Genomic DNA, 12,470 nt, shown 5'->3' on the forward strand with positions numbered 1-12,470 from the left:
AACATCAATTTAATTCTCAAATTATAAGAAATGTGTTATACTTTTCGATAAATATTTATATATATATATTTATGATTGTTTCCGGAAAATGACCCCCATATTTTAATAAGAAAATAGCTTCAAACGAATTACGTGCATTATTACCAGACATAAGATACTCTTAGAATTTCCTATTAATTGATTTCCTAGAACTGTTTTGCTGCTTCGAACAGTGTAAGTCACGATTTCACAGAGGTTAAGCCACTGAGCTGTTATTGTAGAGAACAGGGGTTCCATCTAAGGTGGTAGCGTGAAACCTACCCATTTTCAGATAGATGGGTATCAGCTTGTTAAGGAAGTAAGAGGGCCAGGTACGACCCATATTGTAACTCTCATGCCGTTAGCCAACAACTAGCTGTTGCATAGGGGCTTTACAGAATACTTAAATAACTACAATGTAAAAGCTGTGGTTTAATATCCATCCAAATATGGTGCTGAAAAACTGGAAAAATAATGTTTTTTTCCTCTCTAATACTAAATCGAGCGATCATATACACTTTATAGGGTGTAGTTCAATCTAAACTCAAATAAATGAGAAAGCTCGCTAAACTGAATTGCATTTACTCCAGTCGTGAACTATTTTCGCCCATTTTGGGGTACGTTTGGAAACAGTCAGGCGAAAATGATTGCTTACAATAGATCACAAGAAGGTGAAACTCTATTTTCATCTCGCATAATGCTGATCATTCCACAGAGAGCCGCGTTGGCTCAGGGGATAGAGCGTTCGCCTTCCAATGAGGTGAGTCGGGTTCGAATCCCAGCGATGACTGGTCGATACGAATTCCGCATCCGGCTTGCACCGACCACAGTGCTGACGTGAAATATCCTCAAAGGTAGACGAATCATGGGTTAGAGTAACTTTGCCATCACGCTAACCGTGGGAGGTTTTCGTGGTCTTCCTCTCCATGTAACGCAAATGCAGGTTAGTTCTGTCAAAAAAGTCCTCCATGAGAACTTTCTCCAAGGTAACTTTCTCCCAATACTTGATACAGGAATTCCCTTGTATTCTGGACTGTGTTCAAATTTACAAGGCTGCGGAGTTGAACATTAGTAGTCGTAAACCCAAAAATTGGGTCAGTTGCTCAACGACGGTTATAAAATAAAATTAAATCATTCCCCAGAAACAGAAGTAAAATGTTTAAAGACCTGTCTATTTTTATCATACATGCCTTGTATGATAAAAATGTTTTCTTTATTAACATACATGTCTGTATAATAAAAATGCATGTTCTAAAATGTATGTTCATATATTTTAATAAAGATATTTATATTTTCATAAGAAGATTTACATGAATCTATCAATTGTATATAACAATTTCTTTCCGCTTTGATTTTGTTAAGTCTAGTTCAAATTCATATTAACATCCTCCGTGTGTTGTGTGTGCAACAAACCTCATTTATTTTAAGATTTAATGATTTAAGGATTCTTACTTTAATGATTCTTAAATTTATTTAATGATTCTTACTTTATATCATAAAAATAACTTTCTCGAAACATACACTGGTTATCATAAATTAAGGAAAAATCACAAAAATAGCGATAACTCTTTCAAAAGTAAGCCAAACCGTGCAAAATTTGCATATGTTGTCCACTAAGAGTAGCTGAGTAAAATTGCAATATGCAAATTAGTGGCGCTGCACTCGGCTTACGTCATCTGCCTGGAGCATAAAAGTCCAAGTTTGAGAGAAAGCACACAAATTTTACTGTGATTGCGACATTGAAAATCTGAGATAGCCAATTCGTAATAATGACCTCTAGGCATCATTTGCCTGAAGAACTACGATGGAGAGCCATCGGGAGACTAGAGGCAGGGCAGAGTCAATCAGAAGTGGCCAGATGGCTAAATGTGAGTCCATCTGTGGTTCATAGACTTTGGAGGCAATTTCAAACCACAGATTCGGCATCTAGGAGGTTCAGTCAAGGACGGCCAACTGTTACGACCAGTGCCGATGACCGATATTTGACATTAAGTGCACGCAGGAATAGAACCGCTACTCCGACACATCTTAGATCCTCTCTTGCTGCAGCCACCGGAAGGTTGGTGTCAACGTCAACTGTGCGCAGAAGGCTCCACGAAGGTGGTCTGTATGCGAGACGACCAGCCATTTGCGTGCCGCTCACATCACGCCATAGGAGAGACCGTTTGCAGTGGGCCCGACAACATGTCCACTGGACGTCAGATCAATGGAGGCCTGTTCTCTTTACGGATGAGTCCAGGTTTAGTCTAGAAAGTGACAGTAGACGTTATTTGATATGGAGAGAACCTGGGACCCGTTATCATCCATCAAACATCCGTGAAAGAGATGCATACGGAAGAGGCAGTGTCTGTGTTTGGGGAGGCATATCCTTAGGAGGGCGCACATACCTCCATGTCTTTCCAAGGGGAACCGTGAATGCTCAGGTTTATCGAGACAACATCCTTGATGCTTATGTGCGCCCATATGCCGGGGCAATTGGTGATTGCTTCCTGTTACAGGACGATAATGCAAGACCACACAGAGCTCGCATTGTTGATGATTATCTTCAACAGGAAACAATTACTCGCATGGAGTGGCCAGCTCGATCCCCGGACTTGAATCCTATCGAGCACGTTTGGGATGCTCTAGGGAGGCGTGTATCTGCCATCAATCCGCCCCCTCAGACCCTTGCCACGCTTGCAACTGCTTTACAAGAGCAATGGCTCTCACTTCCTATTGAACTGATAGACCGCATAATTGAAAGCATCACACATCGCTGTTTGTGCTGTATTGCTTCTAGAGGCAATCATATTCCATATTAAAGGTACTTTTTCTATTGCAAACCGATACTTCCAATTTGTTTATTTTATACATGTGCTAATTTCTATACTACTATTAATGTCTGATAATTTCTTTTTATGTTGTTTAATACCTTACTATGTGTTGTATATTGTGGGTAAGTTTCATAAAATTCCATGTGTAATTTCTTGAGTTATCGCGATTTTTGTGAATTTTCCTTAATTTATGATAACCAGTGTATGTGTATTATATCTAACTGAAATTATCAATGTTATATTGTTACTGAATAACAAAAATGGTGGTGGCTAATTTACACCAAGCAGTGTAAAAGAACATTCTTGGAGTAGTGAAACATCTAGATTCAAGAGTTATGTATGGCGTTTTACAACGCACTGCTTTAATGTGGAGTAGTTACTACCATTTTTGTGTTGAGATACACTAAGCTTTTTTACATGGTTAGCTTGATTGTCTAAGGGAGAAAAACAAGAAAAGTTTTTGCTATAAACTGAGTATTTGACTATTGTTTTAGATGAAATTGATTTCTCTAAAACCCCGTGCGGCAGAAAAGTAGCGAAAAGATTTACAAAAAAAGTTTGCAGGAAGAACTGATATCATTAGAGAATATTCAAATGACAAATTTAAATTGACATTTTCGGAAAGCTTACTGACTTAATTCTTAAAAATACTAGCTTTGTCGTGGAGTTGTTAATTTTCAGCTTCATAAAATAATTGTTGCGCCATCTCAAAATTATAAATTTTTTCTCATTGAGTTGTTTCAATAGGGAACACGATGACAGTCTTAAGTTGATAATCGGATTATTGTTACCGTCCATTACAGAGATACGATATTCAATGGAGCAACTATTAGTGCATTAAAATGAAGCATATTTATAATTCATTTGATACTTTCGATACCTTTGCAGATAAGGCTTGCCAGTAGGAAAAATGCGCGTTTTCAATTTAATAACTCTAATCCGATTAGAAAAGTATTTATTTTAATTCCATCTGGTCAGCCAGTACTTTTCAGTACCATTAGATTTATGTTTCCCAATAGTGTTGGAGAACCACGGAATTTATCGATTCATTCTGAATGCTTTTGTGAAATTTTATTAATCTATTACGAAAGAGAACATTCAAGGAAGGAATACTTAATTTATAATAATTCACTCATTTATATTTCATAGCGTATTGACTGATAGCAATATTGACTCAGAGCGTATTCACTTATGCGATATGGTATTTGCACTATGAGTTAGTGCAAATAGATACTTTTTAATGATATATTTAGGCATTTGTCTTTATCTGCAAACACTATAAATAGTAGAAAACTGTAGCTCATAGTTTCTCGGGCAAATACAGGCTGTCCTAAAATTCTGGTAAGAATTAATGTTGTTGAATATTTCGATTGACTACTTTGATATGATAGGGGGTCATGTATGGAACATCATACTGAGCACTAGGAGAAAGAATTTTGTTGTTACATGCGGACTTTTTGTTGAAATTTTCAATGACCGTTTCGAATAAATATGGGTAAATTTCTTCGGTATGACACTTAATTTGGTCTATCTCAAGTGAGGGTAATTGTTAGCAAACAAAAAATCTTCTAAAGAAAAAAGCCAAACAGCTTTAAAAAACCTATCAACTGTTACTCCGTATTTTTTTTTTCGGTGACAAAGTTTTACAGCACAAATGGCATAAATTTATCGCAATTTTGAGATAGTTTCTTATGAGTTTACGCATTTTCCCCAGAATTGTGAAAATGTTGAAGAATTTTTCATTTTATTATAACATTACTCAAGAGTATAAGAGACACCAAAAATCTTCGTGAAAAACATCAGTTATATATATTGGATTTTCGCATATTAAGAACATATCGTAATGGCACAACTATAGCTACGCCACTTAGTTAGGGATGTCTATAAGTTAAGTTACGAAATCGTACGCAAAAAAGCATTTCTCCAAATATTTTGTATGGGATTTCGAGTTTTGTACCTCAATATTTTATAACCGGTTTTGAACATCAGACCCATTTTGAGTTTACGTCTATAATGCTGAATTCCGTAGCCTTGCAATTTGGAACCCAAGCCAGAAGACAAGGGAACTTCAGTATTAAGCAAGGGAACAAACTAACTTTCATGAGGGACTTTTGATGGAAATGATTCGCATTTGCGTTTCATAGAGAGGTAAATCACAAAAATCGCTCAAGGTTAGTTCGATGGCAAGGTGATTCTAACCCATGATCAGTCTTCCACAAAGGATATCTAACGTCAACACTGTCTTCGGTGCATAATTCGTACTGGCCTGTCATCGCTGGGATTCGAACTTGGGAATCTCATTAGGAGGTGAGTGCTCTATTCCGAGAGCTATCGTGCCGGATTTCAATACATATTTTATTTTATTTTACAACCGGCGTTGAACAGCTTATCCAATTCTGAGTTTACGACTATCGATGTTCAACTCTGTCCCCCTGTAATTTTGAACAAACATTAAGACAAACTAGCCTTCGTGGAAGACTTTTTGTTGGAACTAACTGGCATTTACTTTTAACGGAGATGAAAAACACGAACACCTCCCACGATTAGCCAGGCTGCAAGGGGATTCTAACACATGATCCGTCTACCACAAAGGATATCTAACGTCAGCACTGTGATTGGTGCAACCTGGTAGCAGAATTCCAATCAACCAGGGTCACCTCGTTGGGAGGCGACAGCTCTATCCCTTGAGCCATCGAGGGTCCACCTCAATATATAGGGGTAATCTAGAAAGTAATTTTTAACTAGTTAAGCGAGAAGAGAGGTACTGTCTGTTAAGGCTGTTTTTTGAAGGCTCAGTTGTAATATGAAATAATGCTTTTTTGCAAATGATATGCTATTTTTATAACTGCTGTGAGTTAGCAATTGTTACATATGACTGTTAGATCAAGTTTAGCCTATCTAAAACCAGTGCTGTCAATGATTTTGAAAATGGCGCAAAACGCCAATATGGAGAAAGGCCACAGTTTTGTGAAAGTTGTTAATAAATATGTTTCAGCTGCTTATCCTATTTAAAATAAATAATTTGGACTAATAAAACAGCTGAATAATCAATATGCCTTGAACATTTTCCATAAAAATAAGAAGATGAAGTATTTTACTGCAACTGATGGTTCTAAATATCATTGTACACAGCTATGTGGCTCTCTGCACAAAATTGCTAGTGCTCTCCTAGCAACACTGAGTAGTAGCTACTCGGTGCAACTTTGATTTCTTGAGGGGGGATCTCAAAGGTATCGTGTATCATATGCGTGTGAAGTTAACAACATATATCGTGACAAGGCTTGCCTGCTCTACTTCTTCAGCCAAAACAAAATTAGTTTGTTCGACTGTGTTAGTCAATATAGTTACGTTCATGCGTTTTTAAGCATTAATCAATCACTTGGGGAAATAAGTTGACTAGTTTAAGCAGGTAGAGAAAAGTGACCGAAACATGGGGATGAGATAAGCTTGAATGAATTTATGTAGGAAGTGTCTAAATTATCAATAAAATTTTTTTCTGTTTGACGTTCACGATTGGCTGATTTTTACCAACCTTTTTTTGTACCAATTAGGAGTGAGATTAGTTATAATTTGTAAGTACATATCGGTTGCCCCCCTTCATATGATGATATGTTAGAAAATGAGTGTTAGAACGGTGACAAGAGCGCCTGCAGTCGGAATGGAGAGGGAGATAAGATTTGATAAATTTAATGACAAAGTACTGGAATCACCATTTTTCAATTTGTTTTCGTGGTAATTTTATTGGATATTACACAGCCTCTTCTATTAGACAGATAGGTTGCTTGTGGAAAGCTTTAGGCTCTTAAACCTACCGGAGAAAGCAAAACGAGCCGGATAATGTTGTAAAAGAGCACATTGAAAAATAATGATTCCTTCATATCAAATTTCCAAAAAAATCTATCAAATCTAATATCCCTGTTCTTCACCACCAGGGCTTGCCTTTTTCTCATCTTCGAGTATCCACCATGCTGAAATTTGGGGTTCGCTGTTCATCACACGATCAATTTGTACCGAGAAACCATAATTAATCACAACTAATTACTGCTGGAAAAGATCTGGTAGCGCTATATTTCGCTGGGAAAGTTTCAAGCATCTACTGCATTATTATAAAGTGTATACATCTAGTATGCCATTTGTACTCATGCTATCCAATAAGAGTCTTTAATAAATCAATCTAATGTGCTCTTACAGATCTTCTACCTCTGTTATCACTTTCCCCTGAAAGTGTGCCAAAACATTTCTGAGACACCCTGCAAAATTTTATTACAAAAAAAACATGACAATGAAGCAATATTGCTGTCGTATAGTACATGTTTCTACATTAATTTGACGAAATAAATATTTTTATGTGATAATACCAACACTATAAACATTTTGAGATTGAAATATTTTGTTTACAGTTGCGGGTTTTATTGATATTCTATTCTGATAACCTTCGCTATTGTTTTCTGATATTTTGGATTGAAAATATAACCTAAATTTGACATTGTTCACAAACCACATAACACCAAAAGAAGAAGAACAAAATAATGAGTTGGTTGCTATAAATACAATTGCTTCATTTTTAGTGAAAGAAGGAAAGGTAACTGCTTGATGATCATAATTTTAACTTAATGTTTATATAAAAATAACATCTACGAACTTTCATTGCATCTCCGAGAATGTCATTTAGTTAAAAAAAAAGGATAATTGACAATGAAGGTTTATCAGATACAAATCTGAAGTGCAGTTTCAATTAAGCACTTCTATGCTTATACCTCTCTTCGTCTGAATTATTTTTTTCCGCTGAAATACATCACTTCAAACAGCTAATTATTTATTCCATTACAAGTGCACAATGTGGATTTAGAAAAGCGGAATGAAAAAGTTAACCGAATACAAAGATGGGCAAAATTTTTATCTTTTTTTTCGTAGTTGGGAATAAAGTCCCTTGACTACTTCAATATTTAATAAATACCATTCTGAGTGTTATAAAAAGGATCGTTAGTATTATAAAAAAAATATATGTCGAGATACTGATGAAGGTTTATATTTCAGGACAACGACGGCTTGAAAATTTTTTAAATTTTTTCCTGCTCAATTTTCTCAGGGTGACAGAAAGATCGTTACATAGTTCCACTTAAAGTTAAATTTAGACCTAAACTAAAACTTCAACTGTGAGCCGTTATGAATTAATTCAAACCGAGAATGTGTTAATTCATATTGCTAACTAGCATGTTTTATTGAACAGCCTAAGGGAGGAGCCCAAATTATTTTAACAGCATTTTTACTATTAAAAATGTAAAATTTAGAATATTTGTAAGTTAAATTCCACTAGTAACGGTCACAAATTATTTGTTTCCTTTCTTACCAATACTTATTAACTATTATATTACTTTTAATTGTAAATAGTGCAAATACTGAAAGTTAATATATGACTTTTAACATATTTTTTAAAGGATAAAAAATTATTTTTTAAAGTTATGAATATTAATAAAACGCATTCCAATTTTGAATCGAGTTAAAAATCCCATGTTTTTTAACGTGCTGTGAATCGCTTAAAACATTGGCTAAAATATTTTTATTGAGTAAGAGTAAAGTAGTATTTGTTAAATCCAAATGCATAGTGTATTGAATATTGTCGAATAAATATCTTAATTAAGTTTCATTATTTTCAAAAATTTATAACTGGAAAACGGTTAATTTATCATGATTAAAAATCAAATTACAAGATTTTCGAAAATCCATCCTTAACCGCAATCACCGGCGAACGAAATTAGAATTTTTAACGGAAAGAGCAGTGGATAAGTCACACAATGCCATCTATCAAAAACTTTTTGAACGAAACCGAAGAACACTGGGAGAAACTTTAATACCCTGTCACAAAAATATACTAATTGCTGCTTTTTAATTTTTATTTTCGAGAAGTACTATCGTTATAATATTTTGAAAATCGTAAGTCTAATTTAGTACACTCTGTAATTATATATTGCAATGTTTTTTTAAAATTAATTTAAGATAGTATATAGAAATTTCATTGGAGCAGTTACCTTTTCTTCTCATAATACAATATAACATTTTAAGAATACTTAAATACATGACCACAATAAAATACAAGATATTATTATAATAGAATATAAATAAAAAGAAATGAAATATAAATATGGCATTATGTGATGACAACTCCTTTATGGACACAGGGACCATTTCTTCCTTCCAATAAAGTAGGCCAAAGATAAGTTTTGATGTGATCTGAATCTTGATTGGAGGAATGAAAACGGACGTGAAGATCTTTGCGAAATATTCTTGCGTCGTATTCAATGACAAAAGGAGGACATTGATTTGAAAGACTCCACGCTAATCTGACACAGTCTTTGACATAATGCTTCAATCCATCGCAGCTCTTTAAGCATGGATAATCGTAAAGTGTCGCCCAAATCTGGGAAAGAACTTCCTAAAAAAAGAAATTATACATGTACTGTCTTTAAGATAATGTATAATAATTAGTTTCGTATAGGAAGAATTTTTTTCCCTTTTTTCTTAAATCATTGACCCTGGAATTTTCAGGTCTCATAGGTACGATAAGTGGTACATTGAAATAACCGTTTGTACAACGTTAGCTTTTAACAGAGCTGATTCACACAATTTTATGTTTTAATTCCAAAAAAAATATTAATGGCGTTAAACAGTCGAGATATGTAAAGTGGTTTTTGATGTTTTACTCCGTAGCTTTTTAATTTTGAATCCGACTCAGAAAACAAGGCAAATATAGGTACAAATAAGTGGATTATTTTTGAAGTTTTCGTGTTGTGTTGCAGACATTTTATGAGAAACTAACCTGCATTTGTGGGAAATAAAAGCCAAGAAAACCTACCACAAAAAGTTTGAATGTAAGGCAATTTCAACCCGATGAGAGGCGTCAACTGATGGTTGGTAGGTTTTGGATGGTAGAGTAGTATGGTATACTTTGAGTGGTAGAGACTTAGCAAACCGGGTGCAATGAGCGAAATAAAAAAAAGAAATTTTCTGGTTGATTTAATGAAGCTAGTGTTTTATCCGATAAACCATTCTGGCTTTAAAATAAGTAAGTGGTAAAATCTTGTAGAAAATTCAGTATACATGGCTAGAAAAAGCTGAAAAAAGACTTTGGTGTTCGTGAACTTGATTTCCTCAACTGTTGTCAAATTGTCACTAATTCCTTTGTCTTTTCCTCCCTTAAGTATTTGTTTACAATGCTGAATTTTCATACGTTTTCGTCTTCATTTTTGGTTAGAATTCTAAAACTAGATATTAAGGATTATCTTTAAGAAACTCTCAGTATATTTAACTACATTTTAGAAATTACGAAAAAAGCACTCTCCTACACTGAGTACTACTCTGATAAATTTGCGGTCTTCCCATGGAGTCAGAAATACGGTAAATTTTACCATATTCTGGTAATTTTGACCGCACTTTTACCCCCAGTGTATTAAGATATCATTCTAAAAGATAAATTCCCTAAAAGAATCTGAAATCTCTCAGAAAGTGTCAAACATTTTGCTGGTTTATAAATTTAAGGGCTAAAATGTAATATATTTTATTTTTAAATATTTATTTTTTTAGTACTAGAGCTTTTAGTTGCCCTTTTTAAACCTTAACAAAACAACCTCGACAGCATATTTTTAAAAAATTTATTTTGAATACAAGTCTATTTGTACTTTTATTGATAATATGTCAAAAATATGAGATGAAACGCACATGATCGGAATTTATAACCTAAATTTTCCATTATCTTTGACATTAATCCTATACTATTTACTCCTTGCTTGAATATTTTAGATTTTATATCTGTTTTCAATATCGTTGGTTGCTTGGAATTATAAATGATCACTAGCATCATTTGAAAACATTCAAAATACGTTAAAGTAAACCTGAATACGTTTAAAATGGTTGATCATTTAGATGAAAGGAATCTATGTTAAATATGTAGCAAGTATGAAAGAGAAAAAAATATACACTGTGAATAACTTTTAATCTTATATTGAATAACTCACTTGATATTGTTTTATGGGTTAATGATTCATAAACTATACTCCAAAATAATATTTGCATGATAACATTCTGTATTTAACGGATTGCTAATTCAATCTTTTAACATTCTCAACGAAATTTAAATCTCTCGTATATTGAATATTCACGATGTAAACTAAACTTATTAATCTAAGATAAAAGATTTAATTATTCGATTAAGATAAAGATTAATTTAAGATTAAGTTTCTTAAAATATTTTATTCTCTAAACTCGATGATTTAAAAATCAATAATGATAATGCGTCAGTTTTATATTTCATAACTTAAATAAATAAAAAAAATAAAGAAAACTTCACAAAATATTGAAAAGAAGAGCGAAAAACAATCGAATAATAGAATTGGCTTACGATAATTCCGATTACTAAATTTAATCAAATTAATTTATTTGTTTTCGTACAGATCTGTAAATTTTTATTGGTCATTAATTATTTATTATTTCCTTCGATACTTAATTATTGGTATTTAAGAATCTTTTAATTTTCGTTGGTTAAACTTCCCTCATAGTGGGTCAAACTGGAGATTTGTGATTCGATTTTTCAAAAATTTTGGTTTGACCCAGATTTTGCCCTATTCAAAAATCATTAATAAATTTTTTCTTTCAAATTATGCAAAAAATAATAATATAAATCATAAATATCCAATAAACTATCAAATAATATAAATTTTCAAGTTTTTAAATAAAAAAAAAATATTTTTGTTGTAAAACGGCCCCCTGCAAAATATTAAAGGATTTTTTGTGAAATGAAAACAATGAAATAAAATATTTTGAAATGAGAATTTTTAAACTTTATTAAAGTGTCAAATTTATTTGAAAAAACTTAAAAATTCAATAATTTGTGAGTTTGCATACATATTTCCATTTTTTAATTTTTTATTGAACTGAAGCTATTTCATTGTATTAACTAAGAGTTTAAAATATACATTTTAAAAATCATAACGAGCTTATTTAAAGGACTCGTTACACATGGTATTTATTTATGAATAGTTTGAAATATACTATATAAAATTGTAACTAATAGGAAATATTTCATTGTTTACATTACAAAAGAGGAAATATTCGAATTAAGAGTGACCTGAAATTCAACATTTTACATAATCGAATAAAAGCAATGTATTGTTTCGTTGAAAAGACTTCATCAACGAAATATATAAATTAATTAGAATACGCAACAGATAACTGAAATATTGTATACCGGTAAATTTCGAAAAGTATAGGAAACTGTATTTTAGTGCATTTCTAAATGTCAAGAGGGGATGTCAGAATTATCTAATATTTATTACTATTGTCAGTATCGAAATCATATGAACCGTTATGTTGTTAGTAAATAAGGTATAATTTAAATAATATATTACAATGTGACAAATGAATCATATTGTAAAATATTTTATTCTAATTATAATTATTTTGCCAGCAATTAAATATCTTCTAAATGCAGAGATGTTTAAAAAAAAAGCAATTTTAAGACACGCGCATATCTTACTAATAAACTAGGTTTGGTGGGATTTGTTGGTTTCTATATCTTATTTGTTCGAGATAATAAAATGAGCCTTTTCTGAAATTTTTCTTTTTCTGATCTTAATGTATAGCTTG

General features: G+C 32.7%; 1 protein-coding gene across 1 annotated transcript in view; it reads right to left on the reverse strand.

The window, feature by feature from the left end:
* Nucleotides 1-6,800: 6,800 nt before the first annotated feature.
* Nucleotides 6,801-12,470, reverse strand: part of LOC107455311 (uncharacterized) — a 133,663-nt gene continuing 127,993 nt past the window's right edge. Inside the window, exon 7 of the mRNA XM_071187964.2 lies at nt 6,801-9,264. Within this exon, the coding sequence (XP_071044065.1) occupies nt 8,980-9,264 (285 nt within the window). The 3' untranslated portion in view covers nt 6,801-8,979. The remainder of the gene's footprint in view (nt 9,265-12,470) is intronic.

The sequence above is a fragment of the Parasteatoda tepidariorum genome, chromosome 11 (genome assembly GCF_982258835.1).
Source record: "Parasteatoda tepidariorum strain Cologne lab strain chromosome 11, Ptep-v5.0, whole genome shotgun sequence".
NCBI lineage: Eukaryota > Metazoa > Arthropoda > Arachnida > Araneae > Theridiidae > Parasteatoda > Parasteatoda tepidariorum.